Source organism: Battus philenor, unplaced genomic scaffold (genome assembly GCF_028537555.1).
Source record: "Battus philenor isolate CCGP_79_NKW_IND1 unplaced genomic scaffold, ilBatPhil1.0.hap1 SCAF_4, whole genome shotgun sequence".
NCBI classification, from domain to species: domain Eukaryota; kingdom Metazoa; phylum Arthropoda; class Insecta; order Lepidoptera; family Papilionidae; genus Battus; species Battus philenor.
Genome location: NW_027181704.1, coordinates 2,881,811 through 2,908,296, shown reverse-complemented (window position 1 = coordinate 2,908,296; position 26,486 = coordinate 2,881,811). Strand labels below are relative to the sequence as shown.

Below are 26,486 nucleotides of genomic sequence, written 5' to 3'. Positions count from 1 at the left end.
GCATTGTGCACGCGTGACGTCACCGCCGCCCGGGGCAATTATTCGGCGCTCTAATGGTTTTTACAATTTAAATAATGCCCGCCCGGTATTGGGCGATCGGGCGAATCGCCCACACTAATTATAGATCTACCCTCACTAATCCCGGAGCTACGGTCCCGCCGCGATTCTGACCGACGCCTAATCTGCATGAACGGCGCTCGTTACACGCTCGTCGCAGCGCCAGGGCTGCCGCCTGCAGCCGCGCGCAAGTGACCCAACCTAGTTTTCACAGCACAACATTCTCGACAATACCTTATCATCATTTAAGCTGTAAGAGGTCCACTGGCCGACAAAGGCTTCTCCCAAAAACTTCCAATAAGGTAGGTCGAAAGGGACCTGCACTACAACAAAAAAAAACAGTGAAACGGTAGTGACCACTATTGCGTGTTTTGATTGTTTACATTACATACATTGTGTTATCTTGTAAAGTGCATTTACATAAAAAGTGTACGTACATAGTTACAAATAAACAAACGATATAAAGCATAACAAAAAAATTACGCTCAGCTGCCGAGGCTAAAGGGACGTACTCGTTATGAATTTGATTAACGAATTGTAAATTCGACCCCATTTTTTGCAAGTTCATATGGTATCTACATGGGAATAAGTACATTACTGTATAAACTTTTCAAATAAACAAAAATACACTCAATTGTTATAGAGATTGAGTTTTAATTTTGTTATCAAGCAAAGAACTGTGTTAAGTTATAATTGTGTTTATGAATGTGGCAACCCTAGTAAGCACTAATCATAACTATTGCGGCAGTTTCATAGTATTCGCTTCCCTGTACCATAAATAGCAGCCTCGAGCGTGTCACATAAATGCCTCTTACATATTTAGGTATAACAAGATATATTCGCTCCTTAATCGGTCATCAGATTATCGAACGGAGCAAAGGGACAGGCAGGCGGCGGACAAAGAGAAGCTTGCGACGCGTGCAGCGCCTGCACCGCTTACGGCTAGTGTAACGAATGTTATTTATGGGAATTAAGAATTGTAGTTCTTTCGAATGTCAAAGGTGATAAGGCGCAGGTGCACGCTGCAGCTGGCGGCGCAGGCGGCGATGTAACGAGCGTTTATTAATCTACACGTAACGTCTCCGGCGGATAATTGCAGCGCATCACAAACAACAGCCTAATGCCAGACACGGTTTAGCAGCGTTTGAGCAAGGATTGAATTCAAACAGTAAATAATTTATTAAAATTAAAAGACATTGATGACCACTGACGCCGTGGCGGCCACTCTTTGGAGCCTCTCAAAACCCTCCTCTGTCAAGACCGACCGAAAACCAATCGATCTCTTCAGAATCGAGGACGGCTCATGTATCTTAGAGGATCTTAGAAGATACTCAACCCTCGACTATACTAGATAGAAGCATTGCTAAAGGTTGAGTAGTCATTTCTTCTCTGTATTCAGCTCAATGTTAGCCTGGTAATAGGAATCGAAATTCGGCTCCCTTGGGCGCCCTTGTCTAGGCATGCTAAGCGGATATTATCGACCAATGACATCCTAAGCTAAGGTTTTCTGAGCTTAGTCACTTTAGTATGGAGCAGCCAAGGCCGAGGCCGAAAAACCACCCTGATTTAATCATTAATTAAATGAATATTCAATTCAGAAACGTTTTATTAATAACAAAATAATATCGCGGACGATAAGAACAATGATCTATGTAAATTGAAATTGGTATTACAATGTAAAGGTCATTTTATTTTCAACCAGTTGGCAAATGTCTGATCCATATCGCGATAAAGGTTTTATATGTATTAGTCATGAACGGACTTCTCGCTGAATGCGTGCCGGCCGTATATAAGGATGCGTTCAACTCTCAAGAAGCCAGCTTTGATCACAAACTGATTTTGCGTTACTAATCGTCAATCGATATTAAATTTGAACACTCGAAAAAAATTATTATTACACCATTAAATTTAGACGCCTAACAGCCGATATTAGGTATACTAGTATACTGTAACTTTAATCCTAAAATGAACATATATATTCATAGAAATGAACTTTTTTTAAATTAAAGTTTGTTTATACATTTGAAACCGAGTGTCTTTTGACTTTTAACAGTGGTACTAAGTAAAAAAAAACTACCGCCTCCCATTTTTATTCTCGACTCTTTTTTTCTTAGTTTTTCGACGCGATACTAAAGTTAGACAGGTCGTGATCCTTGTGTCTGGTCTTACTCCACGTGAGTCCGGCAAGATGGATTAAGATTAAACAATAATTCGAATTATGAAAACGTTTTTTCTTACTATATTATAATTACGTTATTTTTTATATCTGAAACCATAGATTTTAGTGAGGGTATACTATATATTAAATGACAGCAAATGCCATACATTCACCCATTTAAAGGTTTTACACGTATAACCAATCACCCTGTATAATTAAGAATAAGGATCGCTAAATGACCAAAATTGATAAAAATAAACGAAGGTTTCCGAGCCGCGCCCGCCAGCAGAACTTATTTGAACTGCACGCGTATAGACAAACACATCTTCCGTACGTCACTTAGCGTCCAGGCCCGGCAGCCGATAATTGTATTAGCATAGAACCTGTTCCAACTCGCCCTTAAGGCCACCTCCACACCGCGTGCGGGAGCCGCTCTTTCGCATTTGACTTAGGTGCGGTTCTATTTATATTGCGATTCCTTTGTATAAGTAGACAATTTTTAAAATACATCAATAATTACTATCTAGCTTACAATTCTACCGGTGATTAAGTAATATTATCTAATATTATAAAAGTTATCTCAAAGTCTACTGCTACGTCTTAAACGTAACAGATCATGTTTAATGTTATCCAATACGAGACGCTACTTTTTGTGTTATAAAATATTGTTGCGATCACGAGGCGGTAGACACGCTTTGGAAGGAACTTTCCGAAGACTTTTATGCCTTCACTGTCACTTTACTACACTCACACGTTTAATCCCACTCCGCAAGATATGAAATGTCTAGTAAGTTTTCACATAAATGTTACAGACATAATTATATGAGAATTTCTAAATTACAAACAGCGGCGGACGCTGCGAATTTAAAACGCGCAATCACATTAGTGTGAACGTGACATTAGTCTTTCCGCTGCGGTGCTCTCAGCCGTGCACCGGGAGATGCAACCAACAGTGTGCCATCCTTGTTACTTTGTGATTTAAACGCCGGCTAAATGAGATACACGGAAGTGTAACGAATATGTGCTACAAGTTCAAAATAGATTTTTTTTAGATAGTAACAAAGAATTCAGTTAACGCGAAAGTAAATAAATCTTGTGCCATCAACAACATTTCCCATAAATCAATCCGAGAACATAAACTTTAGTTGCTTGTATGCCAGACATAAACCTCGATAGTAAAGTACCTCGATGCCGGTATTTAGATGTCCGAACCGATAAGTCGTGACACAAACAACGACATCACTAAACTCGTTATTCCGCAATCATCTGATCCTTTCCCAGGTGAGCCTTTATGACTGGTATCGATGTATTGATGTGGCGACAAATTGACTTTATTGCATTTACCAATTTCATTAAAGTCAGTTTGTCACCAATATTTAATACTTATGTTATGAAAAAAAAACAAAATCTTCTCTATAAAATACAGTAATTTTTTTAATATTTATTTTTATCATAATTTTAGGTATGGAACCTATGAACGTTGCAGGAGGTAAGCTGTCCCCATAGATTTACTACATAACCGGTTAGATGCGGTCAGCTGCCATCATCTTCCGACGAGCTTATCAGGGTAGTCTATCCACCTAGTGGCCGGAGATCTTACGCTGCGCTTGCCAGTCTATGGCATTTGGTACACAGCCTTAAGGCCCCAGCGGTCATCTGTTCTACACACTGCCTTCAGGTTGGGCCATGTCAGTTACTTTTGTTCATCTATGGATCACATTTCTGATTCAATGTTGAAGACAAATCTCGACTATACTGTATAGCCCGTTGAACATTTCTTTTTACATCGGTTCGAAATTTTAAATTACTAAACATGGATATTATAATTCTTAAAAGAATCAAAAATAAACCTTGACGTGATCGATACAGGATAGTCTCCATGTGGAGCCGTCGCCCGGCGCGATAAACAGCGCATTTTACTAGACAAGGTTGTTCACATCCAGCACGGTCGCGCTTGCGTGACGCTCTGCCGCCGTACACACGCGATGTACCGGCGACGGATCCGGGACGAAGTCGCAACGCCCACGCGACGCACCCGCAACGAACCCGCGCCTCTTGGATAATAAAAACCTACCTCGTACCGTTACTCGACTAGAGCTGCGGACGCGTCCGAAACTAGATATCGATAATTAATTTCACATCGATACGATACCGCCGACGAACGTTTATGAATAAAAAAAGGATTGAATACGTAATAATGATAGATTAATATGCGGCAAATCTATTTTGGTTATCAACAGACGATTGTGTAAATTAAAAAATTAAACATAATTTTTGGCAACCGGTCCGTTAAATAATATTATTATATTATGTCTGTATTAATGTAAAGAAAAAAGAAAGAGATATTTAATGTTTGTTTACGGCACTGTGTTATCATTATCGATGATTTTATTGTGTTTTCATTAAACTATAGTTTAGTAGTAGAGTTCACCACTACTGGCGTGTTAGTATTGGATGACCAAGGTATGGATAATTGAGACACGTCCACCGTCGAGCACCGTTTGTTTTCACACGGATAACAGTGGGCCGGTGCCGGGAGCCGTGAATATGTAATCGATTACTGTTTGGATTATTCGTTCCCAAGGACGTCGCTACACGCGCGCCGAGAGGTCGCGGGGTGGGCAGCCCCGCTTAACATTCCGCGGGCCCGGCGCGCACGCCCGCTGAATCCAAACTCTCATTTGAACCGGATACTGTTGACCGGAGCGTTAACTTAGTTAGCACCGGGAACCGGTCGACGGCACCGACTGTACTTCGTGTAATACGTCCCAATTAACAGGTCGCGGTGATGCAGTGCGATTAAAACACATAACGCTGTATTTGGTCAACGGTTATGACCAACACGACTGCACCGTGTCGGACGCTTCAACCATTTCTGATTCTTAAGACAAATACAACTAGATATTCAAAGTGGCGGCAGACGCGGCATAGGTTAATCTCCCGGTGGGTAGACCAATGATATATAAGTCGCTGGACATCGAACCGGCCGATCATTATGGCGATCTAGAAGAAAGGGGGTTGTCTATAGGCTTACACCTGGATGATTTAAGACGTTTTTATATGACACGCATTCTTTTATAAAAAATAGTATTTTTTTTATAACTAGAGTTAATTAATGAAAAGATCGATCTGCTATCCAAAATAAACATTAATATACCTTTCAAGGCTTTTCGATGTAATCCGCCCTATATGTTCCTAATGTATTAACAAGTGTAGGGAAAAAATTGTTATCTTGAGCGAGCAATCTATAACCTTAATAATGTTTGAAAGCAACAAAGCATTAACCATTTTTCGACCACCGCTTATTCAGTTAAACCCTTTATTTATTAGGCAACATTTATTAATTTGCAATTGAAATATTTTATACATAAGTGTAGGCATGCAATTGGTTCTTAGTTTAACTACGTAATTGCTTTGTTCAATTACCGACAGCTCGTAATCTTCCACGCAAGTAAATAAATTGTACCCGACAAAAAAGTACACGAAAATCAAATATTTTAAGATTCACTTCTACTTGTGTATATCAGAATAAAAATATTGATTATACACATTATTAAAAAATGAGTGCATCAAATTATTTACAAATAAAAAAGTACAAATCACGACCGATTTTAAAAATATTATACGTGATTCAAGATAAAATCCATATCAAAGAACGATTTCGGCATTATCTTTATATTCATTAAGGCAGTTAAGTCTCCGCCATTAATTACCTTCACGATTATGGTTACTCAGTAGAGATTACATAATTAAATTGGTATTTTAACTTATACATTTATAAAACAATCACACAATATTAAATAATTATAAACACGATGAAATGCATCAAAAACTGTTACTCGTATTTATAATAATAAATGAATAAAAACAAAATAACGCGAACTTAACGAAGGCCACCTCAACTTCCATTGCGGAGGGGGGAGGGGGCTAATTTTGCGAAATTCATTTTTAGTTGGCTTCAACTCGGCGAAAGGCCGAATTTAAAGCCCTTAAGCCTAATGGTTAATTTTGTAAAATAAAATAAAAATAAATATTGTAAAGCTTGAGGAATGAGGTGATGAGTGAAAGGCATCGAAAAAGAGGAAAAATGGAATGAAAGGGTAAGACAGATGAAATGTAGGAAGTGAGGAAAAGAACGAAAAATCTTAAGACGCATGGTATGTATAAGAGTGCGAAAATAAAATAAAAGTCCCTATCCCAAACTAATAAGGGGTAAGAGAGCCCCTAATAGCAAGGCCATAAAAAAGCCTAATGGCTCCAGAGACATGGCGATGACATATGTAGAAATCTTACACATATGAATGGATAGATATTCAAGACATATATTTTAATTTCATCACTCTATGTTAGGTGTGAGCTAGACTCGTGTGTTTTACGGCGTATCGCACGCGTCGGCCTCTCGGGCAGTAAAAATATAAATAAACAATAACGAAAGTTGAACGACCAACACGGAGCGCTGATGACTCAGGACCTACCTGCCCAGGGCGCGGCGGATTTGTTTTAAAACTCGTCCGCGAAGGACTACCACAACGCTGTGTGTAGGTCGTACCAATATGTCACCACGCATAGTTCTGTGAATGCATGCTCAATCGCATTTATGCATGCATGGTTCCAAATACTTTGCGACAAATCTTGGGATAACGTACCAACTATAATTAATTATTTGTCCTTTCCGTTAAAAGCCAAAACTATTAAATGCTATTAGAGCCGATTAAAAAAATTATAATAAGCAGTTCATTTTGTGTTATCTGTTAAAACATTATAATGAATAGAAAACACACCCATTACAATGAATAACCAAATCTAAGATTTTAAAATACAAAAACTTTAAACATAAAATTCTTACGTTAAAAGCATTGTTATTGAAAAAACTAGAAAACTCAAATTTGTAATAAATATTATAAAGTTCAATTTTCTCAGTCAAGTTACACATTATTACATAATCCTTGCTTTATTATTCAAATGGCTTATTACCATTAAAGAAATAAACAATAACCTAAGGTACAATTGACTTTAGCAAACTTTGCATAAATTAAAAAGAATTGTATCGTGTTTATGCGTGTGTAGCAACCCTAAAGGCAGCCGTGCAATCAACTTTATCACTGCAATGATAAGCAGTACAACCCACACGGCAACAATAACTAACGTCGTTTCTTAAGATCGATGTACGCATACATACGCGTTATAAAAAATCGAAAGGTATCCACTCACATAAATTTATAAAGTACAGTGAGCAAACTAAAAAAATTGTATTACAGCTTAAAATTCTTTATAAGTGATAAAGTTTGGGAATGAACTCCTCAACAACTGTATTAAGGATACTGTAATAGTGAAAAAAAAAACCATTGACAATGGGCTCTTGTCATATCAGGAAACGTTTGGAACCTTCATAGCTTTAAGTTGAAGGAACCCGCGATCACTTGATGTGCCGTATACTGAGGAAGTCACCAGCGACAGTATACCTTCCTTCATGTGAGACGATAGGAACCGTCACATTTTTCTGCGGTTTTGCAAAATGTAGATGAAGATGTAACAAAACGAAACAAAACAGAGAAGGATAAAAATAATACATGCGAAAACAACTGTGATACGTATAATAATGAATGGTTTTAACTGTACATAATCCCGTATTATAGCAAAAAAATTTTAAACAATTTAAAATTGAATAAAGAAAATAAACAAAAAAAATACAAATAATAAAGTAAAATTGCTGAGTATGGTGAAGGATCAAAGATGAAGCATAAGAGCAATGTAAAGCCGCCAGAGTGGAAGATAATGTGAAGAACGAAAGAAGAAATTGTGAAGGATTTGAGACAGAGGATGTTAATAAATTATAAATTGAAAAAAAATTTATAGATTGAGTTGCTGCCCAAAAAATATCACAGTGGAAATGAGCGGCCCCCAAAAGCAAAGAACTCTTCGTGCATCCATCTTGTGACGTTGTGGTCACTGAATAATTCACGTGGAAATTAATACGAATAAAACTTTGGGACACAACCTTCTCAGAAAATATGGAATATTATCTACCGCGTGGGTCTAGTGATGAACATTGGAAGTACCATGTCCATCGGAACCTTAGAATTTCTTTTCCACGAACAGTGATCAGTTGTTATGTTGTAAAATAATTATACGAAGTGCGTCTGCCAGAAATTGAAAATATTGCCGACACCGGGACTATCTCGTACGACACAACCACTAACGATCAAGCTGCCGCTGTCCGCAAGTGTATACATGTAAATAGGAACAGATAAGAAGAATTATTACTTACAAGTGTACATTTATTTAGCAGTACACGCTGAACATTAGCAAATTATGCAGTAAAGTAGGATAAGGTGTGGGTCGGCTGCGATTTATGCACAGACCTGTCTCCGCGGTGCGTTGTGCACAGGTTGTGAAAGTGAGGTTGAACAGCTGCGCCGTGTTTTGTACTCAAATTGGGACATCGGATCGATTCCATTCCCATCGCATACAAGTGAATATTACGGACTATTACAACTGCGCTTATAAATTTTACATAAGCGTGAGAATTTAACAAATAATTAAAGACAACTTTTAATCACTTCAAAATGAAAGGAATTAAAATATACAAGGATATTAAAATTAACAAAAAATTAAAAAATTTCAAGTTGATTGCTCCTATAAACTATCTCTGAATCGTACAACCTTCTTTTCTTAGCCTATATACGCCCACTGCTGGGCATAGGCCACCCCCAAAGATCGCGATGACGACCGGTCCTGCGCTGCCCGCATCCAGCGACTTCCAGTGGTGGTGCCTACCCACGTCGCGTCTACCGTCTCGAGGTCGTCACTCCAGAACCTTTGGACCCCAACGGCCATCAGTTGCACGAGCGACGTGCCCCGCTCATTGCCGCTTCAGACGAGCAATTCTTCGAACTACGTCGGTGATCATTTGTGGATCTTCCCACTTTTTATTCGACCGCGCAGCGAAACTCCGAGTATAATCCTTTCCATTGCTCTCTCATCACTCCAGGACTTGTTAATTACTTAAAAATTAATAAATTCTCTCCTCCTCGTAAAATTCAATAACAAGTATAAATCAAACTTTAATATAATATATATTTACTTTGTAAACATACAAAATCCACTGATCGAACTAATTCAATTCTACAACATGAAGACACTCAAATACCTTTTAATTATAAAATCCAGGGTAACTCCATTTGCACGCCTCTTAAAAACATTAGATAACATCACTCGACACAGCAATAATTTGACTAGCTGTGATATTGCCTTAACGATCACAGAGTAAATACGTACCAATAATACGGTCGCAGGAAATTTAACTTAACCAACTTAATATTCTTTCATGGAAACACTAGAACAGTAAGAGTCTAGTGCATGATTTCCCGTCCCCCTCCGTCTAGAAATTGTAAATAGAAATAAAGGTTCTGACTATGTTAGAGAAACCCTATAAATAAAACTATTTAAAAAAATGCTAGAAAACATATTAATAACTTCTTAATAATCAACAAGAATTGAAACTTTTTCCAGACAACCTATGGAAACAGTAGAAGTATAAATAGTGGTTAGTTAACGTGTATAAAAAATACACATTAGAAACATACATGCATATTAGGGGGATCGGTAAGTTACGTCGCTTTCTTAAATTGATTTCACACGACTATATTTTTACCAAGTTTTTTATTTTAATCGACAATATATTCATCTTCGTTATCAACAACCTTTTGCCATCTATTATACAAAATTTTCAATCGGTTTTTTTGTAAAATATGTCGACAGAGACGACATTACTTTTCGGTCTTCCTAATACATCCATAACGTGGCTTATTTTTTGTTACCGTGTAAATTAAACCTTCAAATAATTAATTCTAGTCAGTCACAGGAAGAAGTACAGATGTGTACACGTTATATTCAAACAGAAATTCGATCCAATCGTAAAGTTTTGTAAGAATCGTAAAAAAAAACCGTAAACACGCGGTAACGAAAATTCGACGTATATTTTATTACTAATGAGCAGCACAAGTGCATTTTTGAAACAAACGAATTCATAATTACCAATTAAGTCTCAAAAACCGAATTCATATGAAAAATTCCGGGGAAATTTATATCGGGTCGCGTACGTTGTCCCAAGTTCAAACGGCGGGCCAATTTAAAACTTCACTGTGTACATAAATTCGACGAATATGCGACGTAATTAGTCATTAAGGTCCGCTCGGCAGACCTGATAGCGATTTAGGATGTTAATATTTCAAATCGACAACATTACAAGCGATCCTTATCGACGTGCAAAACTTAAAAAGAAATCTGCATCAAAAATTAAACCTGTTAACGATTTATTTATACAGGCTGTTTGGTTATAGGTGCAAAAGCTTTAAAGGGGTGAATATATAACTCAGTTGTCAGCATAAAACTTTGGCGTTTTTGCAACTATTCCAAACCTTGTGACAGGGGGATCGGAAAGTAATATCGTTTCTGTCGACATATTTTAAGGAAAAACAATTTGATTTTTACCGCTCCGACATTAAAAATTTGTACACTAGATGGCACTACATGCTTGTTGATAACGAAGGTGAATATATTATTGATAAGAAGTAAAAACTTGTTACAAATGTAGTCGTGTGAATTTAACTTAAGAAAGCGACATTACTTTCCGATCCCCCTAATATAAAGTGTTCACTATAAATATTTAAAACCTGCAGGGGCTCATAGTAAACAATAATTATTTCAATTTACAGTAATTATTATTTTGCAAAAAGCTTTTTCTTACAATTTTATCATAATAGTTTTTATTATCTCTATAAAAAAGGTTATTTTCTTATGGTGTTTACATTTTATACAATAGTGTGTATTTCATTACATTTACGTAAAATTAAAATAATCTTAAATTTTTTTGTACAGAAATGATAATAGCAAATGAGCAAAGTGACTGTCTAGCTCCCCTTTGAAGCTTTTACATCTATTATAAATAATCGTGCTATAGAATCACGGTTACAATTTTGGAATACAGAAATACCTATCTAAAATTGACAACATTCAAACATATCAACAGACATAACTTCGATATAAAACATGAATATACGAACTGTCCTTTTTATGTAAACATGCGCTCTTGTTCAAGCTTATGTCAGACGCGTTGTAAAAGATTTAATGTTTTTACAAAACATTACAAGAGTTATGATAGTACAAAAGAATATTTATACTTTAAATCATCAATAACTGGCAATATCTTTACCATTTATTAGCGAAGATTTATTCAAGTGATGGATAAAATAATTGTATCTTATGATAACACTCGATAGGTTCATATAAATGTGCGAGACCGCTACGATCATGAACAATTCAAAGGCGCAATGATTTTACACTCGCAGTGACAGTTGTGTCGTGCGCGGGATGCAGCGCGTGAGGATGACTGGCAGAAGTGACTTATGTTCGGGAGGGAAAAAGATAAAAGTGTTCCAAAATCAAATCACGTCCGCCGTGCCCGCGCGGGCATGCGCCGCGGCCGAGGGCCAATGCGCCCGCGCACACTTCTAATGGCGGCGGGGGGCGGGGGCGACCGGTCGCCGGCCGCGCTGCGGTAAGTATCCGTATGCACGAAAATAGCAAATTTAGTAAAAGTTAACAATAGAATCATTTGGTAATTAATTTGCCGTTGTAAAGTGAGAAAGATATTTAAGTATGAAATGATAGTATATCAAAATTTATATAATGTATTACTGAAATTAATTTCATTTGATTGTAATAAATAATCGTTTTGCTGCTATCTCTAACCAGCTAATCGATAAAACTGACTAATTTTGTTAAGTATTAATATTCAATAAACATGTCTTTAGTTTAAAAACATTTAAATAAATACTTCATAATGATGATTTTCATAAAATAGATAAATTTCTTTCGATATTGATTTTCACAACATATGATTACGAATAATCAATAATGTCGATAGAAAACAAAGCAATGGTAAACCGTGTCGATGCTGACGGCTACATACCGCAGCGCGTCTGGGAACCCGATCGTCGTCCCCCGCGCCCGGTAGAGCTCCCGACTTTTTTTTCTTCCTTCACCCTCGGCTTAGGTTCGCGATAGCCCGGCCGCCTACACCGCGACAGCCGCTTCTCGTTTTGTTGCAGCCAAGTCGAGCCGCTCAACTTTCGCGCTAGTTTCGTGGAGAAAAAATTCGACCGCGTTTAGGAACGTGACTACGATCGATATTATCGTCTCAGGCCGGTGCCAGGGTACGAGCCCTGTTCCATTAAAAACGCAACTGTCGACTAAACGGGTCGTTAAACTCTCACTGATGGTGTCTTTAAACAAATTTTGTATTCCGAGAAAAAGTTCTTACGTAGTTTAGGCATTTGAGTGCATGGTATTTATGAATTAGCCTTAAAAGTGGCATCCATGAAAAACCTTAAGACGGAAAACGTATTTACCGTTTCTGCAGGAACACACAGCACGCAAGCACTGCATGCATGAGTTGCATCAATGCGCATGCAAACAGCTTGTTTTATGCTCGAACACGACGGTAGCAACTGCAAGAAGTTGCAAAGCCTTTACCTTGTATACATGCTCCTTCATTATTAGTTTCAAATACGAGTACTCTCACACTCACACTCTCTATTCATAATTGAGTCATATATTTCTTTGACACATACTTCAATATAGTTGTTTTTTCGCCTAATAATTATTAAAATACGTTTGGATAAGGAAAAGTAATTTTTAGTACGTATTAGTATTAACTGCTTTATGTTTATAATACCCAAAACACACATGCTAATAAACAAAAATATTAGAGGGATCGGAAAGTAATGTCGCTTTCTTAAGTTAAATTCACACGACTACATTTTTAACAAGTTTTATTTCTAATCAACAATATATTCACCTTCGTTATCAACAACCTTTTGGCATCTAGTACACAAATTTATTACCGAAGCGGTAAAAATCAATCGGTTTTTCTGTAATATATGTCGACAGAAACGACATTACTTTTCGGTCTCCCTAACATATACCGGTCGGAAAAGTTTAGTACATTACAACGTGCAATTTTGTGTACACAAAAATTCCAACCAAAATTACTTAACCCATCAAAAAACTGAACCGGATCGATCTGGATACTTCCAAACTTGAATGACGACGTTATTGCAAGGTATCGCGAAAATGTGCGAGCATGTACATTTACAATTCACACTGAATTACTAACTTTGTCGAAAATAAACTAAACACGCTGAGCTGCTAGAAAACGTTTTACTAGTACTACAAATATAAATTGCACAATCAGTTTTTAGAAAGAAATATGAAAAAATATTTTTATTGCTTGTCTTTGTTGTTGAATATTAATTTAAAGACTAACATTTATAATTATAACAACTTTATTCTTAAAGAAAACCCAACTGGCAACATAGTTTAGTTAGTAATGTTTAAATATATAGTTTAAAGTTTACTAAGTAAACTATATTGCCAGTTGGGTGTGAAGAAAAAGTGTACAATGTATAATATGTTCACATGTATACCTAAAGACAAGCACTTACATGTCGAAAGATTTTTGCATCATGAATGAGTTAGACACAAAATAGAAATAGCATACTTCAGTGGTTAATTAGTAAATCCCTTGTATAAATTCCTAAGGAGCAGTGGATTCGATTTCGCACGGGCAATTCTTTTTACGAGAGCAGGGCTTGTGTTCCATTACCCGCTTGATAGCCGCGGTACCAATTGGAATACTGTGTCTATCATTGTAGTAGTCACCATCATCACTTTAATTTGCCACTTCACTGGACTTTATTGGTTACTTTCTTACATTGGTCCTTGTTTTTTTAAGGCTCACAAAAATAAAGCGCATTTATAATTTCACAATAGAAAATGTATAAACTTTTTATCATTTGCGATAGATTAATTAGACACATTTAAAAAAATATATTTATTTATTTAAGTTTTATTTGCAAAGGTATAACGAAAGTAGAATTATCGGAAGACCAACAAAATTGTTTCTGTAAACTAAATTGTTGTTCTTACAATACTTTCAGGTTTCAAATATCCTGGTGTCATTGGGCCCGTTCCGATTGCGAGATAGATAGAGAGGTAGAGAGGAAGATAACGACCAGGAAACCATAAAACATTAACGAATGAACAATTGTTATATTGTGTTGTCGGATCGTAATTGGGAGCGCGACGAAAAGTCCGATCAGCGAATTGCCGCTTCAGCGGGATTACGCAGCGGTAACGCAACGGGTCACGCGACGGCTACGTAACGGAACAGAAAACGAATAAGCAATACACAGTTTGATTATATTACTTTCATAACCACTACGCCGTTAAAACTCAAAGCTTAAACTAAAAAATCGTCATTCTTTTTAGCAAACATACAAATAAATTAATTATCAAACATATTTTAACATAAAGAATTAATGATTTATAGAAAGAAAAAACTTGCCGGGAATACTAATTCCATACTTTTCACGTGAACATTAGATTTTTTTTTGTCTGCGGACTTAATTTCGATGAAGCTGTAAAAGCCTAGATCGGCTAGTAGCACAACTTCAAATACATTACTTTACAGAAGATTTTTAACATAGATCATTGTAGAATCGAGTTTCTTCGCTGATTCTTCTCAATAGACATTTAGAAACTGGATATTTAAACTAATTATACTATGTATAATGATATATATATATATATATATATATATATATGGACAAACAGTGCGGATTTTAATAAAAAACACTTCTTTTACTACAAATACCATAAAGTTAATAAAATAAAGACCTGTTCTTGGCTATCAAACTAGAACAAATTTTTATGACAACACATATAAGAGTATTGTATTCAAACTAAAAACCTAAAGTATTACAATGCAAACATAATCAAATGATAATTTAAGTCTTGGTGTTCTGGCAGTGCGCAAATAAAAAAAAATTGAAATAATCGTTTATTATTAGATCAATAAATCGGTAAATACACTTTTCAGTTATAGAGTGATCACTCTGAAATATGTTACATGAATTTATCTGTTAGAAAGCAACAGGCGAATAACTATACAAACAGACTGAGACAGATAGTAAATGATATTTAAATTTAAAAACTAATCCGAATTGTGAAAATGCTTTTCTTACTATATCATTACACAATTATTTCCGAAGCGACTGTATTTCAGATATGATATAGTGATGCATACACTAATTGACAGAAAATGAGCTAAAAACTCATCCCTTTGAAGATAAAACCAATATCCAATCATATAACGGATAGTTATTTATAACTTCAAACTTAAGTAAATTTTCACGGCTCAAACGATTCAGCCGATTTTTTCATATTTTCTTCAAGACAAGAAGAAGATTCAAACGGAACAAAAAGTTAAACTGAAAAATGAAAATTCAAAAGTATGCGCATTTTGAATTCAAATTGGGCGAAAAACTTAAAAAAAATAATTCTATTACACCAAGAATCAATCATCCTGTGTGTGTATATATATATACACATATATATATACACACACACAATTGCATTGAAGCGCTAACCTAGTATCGAGCAAGTACCACGATACGGGTTCACATCAGGTCGATCAAGTGCCGCCTAATCAGTACACCGGACCTAAGATAGCCCTTATCACGCGGCACCGCCGCCCGCTACAGCTGCTCCGTGACACCACTTAATAAACATTACGAGCCTCTTTATCTGTGGCCCACTAACAACCTACTCTAAGCAAATTCTGTCCTGACAGGCATAAAGACAGAAAAGTATGTTAACTCATGGTCACCCTAGCGGACATACGGATTTCTCTTATCACCTAGTAATAAAAAAGGTGCTTATGTTTAAAACCATAAATAAACTGTACATTTACAAAGATATATACAGGATGATTGCTTATAGGTGTAAATGGTGTAGGTATAGCTTTTTCACCTATTTCCAATCACCTAAGTGATCACCGCTAAATATGTTACATTCATTTATTATTTCTGTTGGAATGCGACAGGTCGGTAACTTCTGGCAGTACAAAACGTACAAGGGCAAATAAAAAACATTTTATACTTTTAAAAGTAAATAATACAAATTTTGGATTTTTTTTATTACATTATTATTAGGTTATAAAAAAAACCCTAGTTTTTTTTCGTTAGTGATAGACATACATTAACTGACAGCAATTGGAATGTATCCTTTTTTACACTTTGATACACTTGTAATCAAAAGCTTAAACAAATATTTCTTTTTTTATTGAATTGGCTTTGTCAAATACCTTTTGAAATTCGAATAGATTCAGGCGTTACTTTGCGGAAGTCCATCCTAAGTAAGAAAGTGACTAATATATAACTACTTCCGCTATGTAGCATTAGCCGTGTAAAGTCAGACAGTCGTTTTGAAAAGTCAGTTAAATGTTTTATCGTCGGTTTATTCCATAGAAACCCTCTGCAAGGCATAGACGTCTCCAAAGATATTTATGGGAGGATGTATCACAATCACCACGCCACATGCCACATGGCAGGCGATTGGCGATCGCAGTGTGGTATTATGGTCAACTAAGGACGCTGCTGCCTCGACGCACGCACAATGTGTAAATTATATAAGATTGTACCCCGGGAATCGAATTCACGACCTGCGACCGCAAATCTCAGCCCTCCACAGCTGGGTTACCACAGCTCAATGTATAATATTTTCTATCTTATTTCAACATAATTGAATAATACATACGCCAATTTGTAACACAAGGTTTTTTAGTTTCGATATCCATACTTAATTTTCGTCGGAAGGGTCCTATTGTTTTTCAAAACATAAACACTAACATAACACTAATAATTTATTATATATTAAATTTGGAATGCATTAAAAAGCACCATAATAAAATTAAAACATGAAATTTAAAAGAAAAAATATTGTATCTTCTAGTTATTCGTGTCTCAATTAAATATATTACAATTATTGCATATACACATTAGCGTAAATATAAATATTAATTGCGTATATCGTACTACGGTTTTTATCTTCAGTTTAAATTATTTCGCTATTTAAGGTAAAGAACGCTGACGGAAGTAAAACAGTTTATAAGTAGTAGGTACGGCTGCCAACGATCTACAAAAATTAAACATCCTGTTATTATTAATAAATTATAGGTAAAATAAAATATTCATATTGAAAAAATCAATGTTAAAAATTTGGTTTAGGAATTGGTCATATGTTTATATAAAAGAAGCTCACTGTAAAAGTGCATTAAAATATTTGGCAGTGTGCAATAAAATAAGCAGCTATATAATAAAAAAAATTATGATTACAGTTAGCATAAGCACAAACTGACGTAGAGTATAAAATTTAAAAGTAAAAGAATATACACTCTTTGAAACAAAACTGATTTAAAATAAATAACATTTGCGTCATAAACGACAAGCAATTTTGATTTCAAGTGACACGGTCATAAGAATTGGAGTTATTCGGACGCGCTGGCTCGAACCCACACGTATGTAAATGAGCCACCGCGGCGCAGCGGGGGCGGAGTTGCCAAGTGCATCGCAGTTTACTGACCTCCGATAATTTTTATAGAAACAAACATGTCCGTCCAAACGCGCGCCGGTGCGTCGTGCAGCGATACACCCAGGACCTAACCACACAACACGTGTTTACTCAAAAAACTAACACACACACATACACACTCCTATCGACATACATGTACACAAGAGTACCCACGCACCCACACCTACCCATGTACGCACGCACACATGAGAATTACAATAGCTTTGATAGTCCTAAATTTGATTTTACACATAAAAACAATACACAGAACTTATTACAATTTTAATGACAGGCAACCCCATAACATGCACGCACTATGTTAAAAAAAAAAGTTGTTAAAAAAAACATTAACAATAAATATATTTACCTACACCATAACTTAATTTAAAATGTTTGTAAATAAATATTATTCCGTAATTATTTATTTATTATCATTATTAATTTAGGGTAGTAATAATAGTAATAAAGTTACTTATCCACAAGAATGACGAAACCAGTTAATTATATATAAACATGAATGTAAATAGTTAAACTAAGTTTTTATTAATAATGTTAAAAAAAAAACTGAAATTTACTAATAATGAATAATAAAATTAAACGTATACATATATGTGTAAAACATACAATAAGATGCACAACACACAGGTGGCATGGCACAAACAGGATATATACATTGATCTTTAACCAATGGTTCCCATAAATAACAAACTCATTTAAAACCTACCCACACCCAACCACACCTTACAGTATCGCGCAACTAGTATGTTATCAGGCAATAATGGGTGACCCACAAATACCCACTTCATATATTATCTGACACCAATGACTGTTGTTCAAAATTATTTTGTGCCTAGTTTTAAATCACTCATAACTACTAACATGATATTACCAATATTTAATATTCATATTTTAGGTTAATAATTATAAAGAGTTATTGTATCTTTAACCCTATATGGAAGAGTCCTAAATCTTTTAAAACTAGTATTCAGTTATCATTACATGTCATTTTATCACAGAATTATAATAAGTTTAGATGTCAAAATATTTGTAGATAAAAAATTATAAACTTAAGAACATATTTAAAAAAAATACTTATAGAAGAGTACAGATAATATATACAATGGGTTGATGTTTGTATATTTACGAAATCGTAGTGTTGTGAATATAAAAACCAAAGGGAAATATATATTAGTTATGTTATTCATACTGGTTTATCTGTCTGTGATGTCTTGTGTAATAAACTGGTGAGTACTAAAATATTTTTTTTCTACAAGTTGCTTTGCAGCAGTGGCAAGCAGTATAATTACAAGCTAATCTTAGTTAAAAGAAATTTATAGCGATCTTTATAAGAGAGCTTTAATTCAACAAATATGTATATTTGTTAAACTGTCTTAAAGTGTAGTTTAAGGTTATGAAAACGCTAAAAATCAAACAGGAATATTTTTACATTTCTCATTTATTAATTCAATATCTATTTCAAAAATTTAAATCGATTATATTCTACATTGGCATGGTTAAACTGTTTCGTAATCATTACAATAGTACAGTTATAATTACAAAATTAAATTTCGGGCGCGTTCTCTTTTTTTCTACTATCAGTTAATTATGTTTGTTTCAGCTGATATCATCTGTGCGTAAAAAGACAAAGAGATTATTTGTTTATCATATCACAGTTTTTAACGTCATTTGTTTGATAATGACCTAGAGCTGTTCACGAAATACGAGTCAAGTTCAATGATATTGCCTTGAAGTGGAAAAATAGTTAACAAATACTATTCCGAACATAACTTCGCTATATCTTATTTTCATATTAACAAAATACGAAATCACGTGTTTGGAACAAAGTTTTAAATAGTTTGATATGAATTTTGCACGTACGAAAAACTGATCGCAACTGTGTAAACGAACCCTAAGAGACGATCAAGTTTTTATTTACAATAAGTTCATAAAAGCGACCTGATTACCATTATACACTTATAAATATAGCTATATAAACTGGAGGATTTTGAAGTACAGAACGAACTTCATCTTTCTCATACATACATGCAGTTTATTTTAAAACAATAATTCAGACCCATTATATTCACGAAACATGCAATCTCTGCAATTGAAAACACAACGAATGCAATTCAAAGTGATTACGGCGGGCGTCGTGGCCTAGCAAACGACACGGAGGGCGTTCAACCGAATAGGCCTAGCAACGTAACTTATCCACAACGGCCGTGACATCGAAATCGGCACAACAGCCTTCGGTCACTAGACCATTGACTCGCGATTTCGACACTACCAAAACACAGTTCGCCGCGACCCAACAACCTCGCCACTGACCTGTCAGAGGACTCGGAGCTGTCGTATCTGTCTAAGCATCGTTTCTTCCTGTCGTCGCCGTCGACGGCGTTGGCTCCGACCGATTTTCGGGAATCCGTAGCGGCGAGCACCGCGGTATCGTCTGCGGCCACGCCGTTCGAAGCACTTTTCTCACACGAATCACTCGTTTCCAGTTCGCCGTAGAACGATAACTTCACTGCACCGTCGCCCGTGGTTCGCCCGCTGCACTTTTTTATGTCACCGCGTGAGGGATCGGGCGCGGAAAAAGTTAAATCGTCCATTTGTGTCCGGACGGCGCGGCGTTCGGGCGACCCATCCGCCATCTTTGAGCGCGCGAGTGTTTTGTCGCGCGTTGCCGTGCGGCGCCGCGGGCCGGCGGGGCGCTGCAGTCGCGCGGGGCGCGGGCAGCGGGACGTGTGACGTCACGGCGGCTGCGCGGCCGCGGGGGCCGAGCGCGGTGACGTAACGGCTCCGCCCCGTGCATGTGCACGGCCGCTGTCATTGGCCGCGCGTTACGCAACGCTCGGGCCTACTCAGCACCCGGCAGAAGGGAGCGCAGGGCTCGCCGCCGATAGGGACGGGCCTGTTGCGGCCCTAAGCGCCTCGTAAAGAGCGTGCGCGCTGCACGCACACGCACGCACACTCACACGCACGCACGCGTCCCGGCGGACAAGTGCATAGAAATTAATGACACGTTTCACCCTCTCGCGTCCGAGTATTCTTCATTTCGGGCGGGGGGTGGGAGAGCGGCCGCATGCGCCGCTGTGGGCCGGCTCCGCGCCGCGCCGAGCGCACGCGGTGCACGTTTTGATTTGCCGAGAACCCGTCTCCGCTTGCAACCAGTTCGACAGGCTGGAAATAGTCGCTGGAAATATGTAAGCAATAAGTAACTCGTCGACCCTTCCGTAGGTTCAACGGTCCAGATTGAAGTGCATCTCTTTGTACTTGTGCCGCGCGTGATTTTTACTCCAGTGCGTAATGTAACAACTATGTCTCGTACAATAATAATAGGCATATGTAACCAAACGCCTCGATAGCCTCGTAAACGGCACTCAATTAGCGTAAACACCTAATTTTGACAATGTTACAATCGTGTGTATATTTAAAATTATTATAATATTAAATTTGAAAAATCTCACAGAAATACTACGTCGCTTTCAAACTCGAACAAATTTAAAAGACATACTTAAAATAAATGATGTAATTTTATTTTGAGTATATGATATTGGGCTGTCTACATTGAAACATATGTTTCCCTTTTCAGTCACAGTTGACGACTAAGAAAATTTTCTGAGCTGCGAAAAGAGCCCTGACTAGACACTGGAAAGCATTATTTTGTTCTATAACGTTTTCTACTTGTTCCTTTAAAAAAAAAAGGTTTTTTGTGTGGAAAAAAATTTAATTACATAAAGTTAAAAATTAAAAATATGCTGTACTTCTGTGTTATTTACACTACTAATTTATATGTATATAGTATACTGGTGAAAAAAGTAACCTAACATTGATAAAGACCGGGAATACATTCCGCGACCCAGATAAAGGCACCGGAGTTATATAGTTGAAGGACGCTTATTGTTTGTTTAGCATTACCTACCAAAGTTTTAGCCCAAACATTACATATGTCTCGCATAAAATTTGACAAAAAATATAACCACCTAACCTATAACAGATGGATTCATATAACTTTTAAAATTAAAACAAAACATTTAGTTCACCATGTCTGTATCATAAATTAAAAATAAATAATGGTTTTATCCGTTATTCATTCAAAGTCGTTATAGCTTACAAGTCGTCTGATTAAATTTTCCATATGATAATCAGAATTTTAAGGTAAATAAACTATATTTATATTACAGGTAAAATTGTTGAATCAACAAAGCTTAACAGTTTAAATCTTACTCTTTTGACGTATTTCTGTAACAAACTAATTTACTAACCATTTAGCGTTAAGAAGCTAAAGTAAACGGTCGCTTGTTCCTATGTTACATCAATCGTGTTCAACGTTCAAAATAACTAAAATATTTCACTCAATTTGATAAGAAGATACTGATCTGTTACTTAAATAAACCTATAAAGTAAAACTGTACTTACAAATGTATCATTTTATCATATAAAAACATGGTAAGTTAGTTATCAAAAACGAACACAAATGCATTGTTTACTATTATTTGTCCGACATAACAGAACCTTGACATAGATCGGCCTGTAAGACATGTTTTTAATACCATCTAGTGATAAAAAGTAAAAATATTGGTTAATTGACTTATTACTTAAATATTAAATTTTAAAATGTGTATTTTCATGTAATTCCTATTTAAAATAAATTTTATTCGGGAGTTTTAGGAGTATAATAAACTTGTATTATATTTCGTTTTTCAATAACATGATGTATATTATTACTAAATTGTAATTAGGCGATGCTATTGCCATCTTGTAGTACATGACGAAATCAAGAAAATTTGGTTAGTGCCATCTATTTATACGCTGTAGGAATTAACAGAAAACGACCAGATCGAAAAATTTAAAAACGGAACGAATGTCCTATAGCCGAAAATTTTTTGGTTATTAGTGAAACTGCATAGTATACTGTATTTTGTAGAAAGAAATATACAAAAAATGAACAATCACATCATTGACAAGTAATAAAATAATATGATGAATGAGAATATCATAACCAAATATCAAACTACATTTTTACTTTCACAATTTCACGTTGTGAACGCTTTCTCTTGATCCTATATACTTTTCTATTTATTGTTTGGTAAGTTTACTATTCAACTCGTGATTTAGATTGAACTCTATGTAATCTGTGGTTTGGCTTATTCTTTGCTTCCTGTTTAATCTATAACTTTCTCAACAACGATAACAAATGCTATACACAGATGGATTGGATTTGAGATTGGACATTATTTTTGTACACTGAGACGATAATAGTTAATACAAAATACACTTTTTAGTTAATAGCCATGTTTTAAAGTATCTTAAATCCGTCTATACGTTTGGTTGGTACCCTCCTATTTAAAGTTAATTATCTATATCCTTCACTTACAAAAATGCGTATAAACGAAGGTTATATTAACGGAAGAAGTGTCAAAATGTTTCCCTTTTCAGCATATTAATTATGTATTGTGTTTTCTAAATATTCTATGTTCGAATATGTCGTAAAGACCGTGGAGGGTAAATACTAAATGAATTGACAATGAATTTTTCGTCGAACCAGTTAAGAATCCGTGACTAAAATAATATGAAAGCATTTTATTGTTAAAGTATGTAAACGCGCCAAGGTTCTAAACCGAGCCCTCAGGTTTGGATATCGAAAATAGGTTTAGATGAAGATCTCTGTCACCTCAAATCTGGTGAACTTGTTTACTGACGGGTTAAAAGTATCCGTTTATAAGACAAAACGTAAAACAAATGACAATAATTGATTTTTCGGCTAAAATTATTTAACAGTTCATAATTTTTACATTTATTCAGGTTAGCAATGAATAATAAAAAATTAAGAACGAAATGTGTAGATAAAGTTGAAAAAATTTATTTTAAATTTTAGTTAATATAATAATATTTTACAACGATATATGAAACATTAACAAATTCAAAGTTAGGCTCATATTATATTACGCAATGGATTTATGAAGTTTAAACAAAAACTTGCAAAAAAGCCCCAATTGTATTTAATTGGATTTTTGTAGTGGTAGTGTTGAGCTTAGTATGGGCTCTTGTCAGATCAGGTTGCGTTTGGAACCCTCATAGTTTATAGATCTCAATCTGATTCTAGCCTTTATTAAATTAGGTTCTGGCATTCTTCGTTTGACATGTGGATTATTAATAAATGTATTGGAATACCACAATTTTCATTAATTAGTTGAATTTGTGTTTTTACAATCATTATTTCAGCCCTATGACATCCATTGCTTGACCATTTTTCCCCCAATTTCTAACAATACTTACTACATTTGTGTGTAGATCAGTAGACTATTGTAATAAAACAACAATTAAAAATGTTTTTTATATAGTGATCAATAAATATATTTTTTACATACATGTCACAAGCACTTTAAATAGAACATTTAGCAAGATTGTATATAAATGTTACCTTATTTAATACATATTCATTTTAGTGTATAGAATTAAAAATAAATGAGTTCTTAGCATCACAGCACTAATATAATTTCCTTACTATACATCACCTCAAAAATAAATAAAATCAATGATTGTACTGTTTTCTGCATTATTTTAGAATAAATCTGTACAAATGTCAAAAATTTATAACAAATACTCTTTTAATGTCACGGACGGACAGTTTTTAATAATCAGCATGAAATTAAAATACAAAGCAAAATAGCACATTCCCATTAATATTGACATATTTACAAAGATCTTTTATTTGGATCCATAGCTATAATTATTTTATAGGTAAGAAATTATGGATGCCGCTTCAACTCTACACAACCTGTACACAATAAGGTGTAGTTTGACGTCTGATATGGTAATAATCAATCATCTCAGAATATTCCCGATACAAAAGCATCTTCCATAATGTGCCAACACATAAACCTTTAGATATAAATTATTTTTATACTTAGTATGTATTAAGTTACTTATAATAACTTACTCATAAACATGTAGTATATAATATAAATTAGAGGTAGAATCTTTCCTGGGAATGCCATAGAAAAAGGAATGGAGATAAGAAATAGGTATTAAATGACGAAGTTCAATGGATACCCATGGTGATGGGTCTATATCTATATGCGATATTTCCACCTATAAATTGACTCATCACCCTATCTCTGGAACCATAAGGCTTAGACTTTAAATTTGGTAGGAGTATTTTTTTGCCAAGTAGAAGTCAGCTAAGAATGGATTTCAAATTGCACCAATAAGAGTTGAGGGGAAGCATTCATTACGTTTGCAAACTAGGCGAAGAACACTCTTATTTCACATGCGAGTACAATAGGACAGTAGCAGTAGAGCTACTGGTATGTTAATAACGCTAGCTACCATCATTTTGCCAGTTCAATAACTCGCCCCGTGTCTTTACATGATATTAATACTTGAAGTGAAAACATTTATAATATTTATTTTTTATATAGATCTATACATATACATCAAAATTTTTTACATAGATTAAATAGGAATGATCTTAACAAATTAGTAGTATCATAAACACAATACAACAAATATAATTTTTTTTTCAAAAATGCAATTTTATAAATATAAAATAGATTAAAAAATAGACGGATGAACAATGTGCTGCTAATTTGTAAGTTAAGGTCATCAGATGGCAGTGATTTTAATATTTTGTCACTTATGTAGTGGACGGACTGTTATTATTAAACATTTTTATTTTTATATTTTGTATTGTTATATACAGGTTGATTGGTTATAGATATAAAAGCTTTGAAAGGGTGCACATATAGCTCATTTGTCAGAAAAGAGCTTGTACACATTTCCTATCAACCCATATAAACTGATTAATGTTATATTTCGGAAACGCTTTTTCTTACCCCTTTAAAGTTTTTATATCTATAAACAATAATGGTGAGTATATATAATAGAATTTTAAATACATGTAATAGATTGTATAATTATACCTAGCAATATAAACCTACATAATAAATCATAAGTTGTGAATGTAAAACATATTTTAAAGAAATATTATTTATTTGTAGTTATTATGTAAAAATATTAATGTACTTCATTAGGAATACTATGTGGTGAGCTTTTATAATTATTCCTTTCTTATTTGTACTATTATATACTTAAATTGTTTTTGATTAAACACCTAGTACGTCAATTAATCTCTTTTTACTATATCAAGATGTCTATACATTTATCAAAAAGTTGTTAAAAAGATCTATTTAACATTGGACTGTCGCCATTGTGTGTACCCCCGTTTAAATAAATATATGACGGCGAGATAATAAATAATTCGAAATTAAAATTAAAAGCGGTCTACTTCAAATGGGACACAGGTATGACGTCATCAAGATGGCGGCTAGGACAGTTGATAGCACTGACGCGGTACTTATCATCAAATCAGCTGATAGACGGTCACTGTAAGTCACAGGCCTTTTGCAAAGATCATCACCATAACCCGTCTTGTGCTGCCCACATTTTCGACTTCCGCCTATTCAAACCTATTACTTTTTAATCCAGTTATAATTAAAGAAAAAATATCCGATTATCGAAATTTAATTAAGTGAGATATGGATAGTAAGAAAATAAATAAGAATAAACATAAAATTGTAGAACTATGGAGAGAAGGCGAAGGAAGTAAGGCAATATATGGAAGGAAAGTAGTGAAAGATATTTAGTATGACGAAAGATGTGTAAATAAAGACCCTGTCCACCTTAGAGGTTGAACGAGAGGTCAAAAATGGAGCCATTAGAAAATAACTCGAGATTAAAATCGTATAAATAATCAATGAACATTATCAGTGTTATTTTATTTTTGAGTTCCTTC

The 26,486-nt window shown here is 35.1% G+C and overlaps 1 protein-coding gene across 1 annotated transcript in view; it reads right to left on the bottom strand.

Annotated features, from left to right (window-relative positions):
* The window catches only part of jing (AE binding protein 2 jing), a 185,901-nt gene extending 165,535 nt beyond the window's left edge, over positions 1-20,366 (bottom strand). Inside the window, exon 1 of the mRNA XM_068772118.1 lies at positions 20,018-20,366. Within this exon, the coding sequence (XP_068628219.1) occupies positions 20,018-20,340 (323 nt within the window). The 5' untranslated portion in view covers positions 20,341-20,366. The remainder of the gene's footprint in view (positions 1-20,017) is intronic.
* Positions 20,367-26,486: the final 6,120 nt, after the last annotated feature.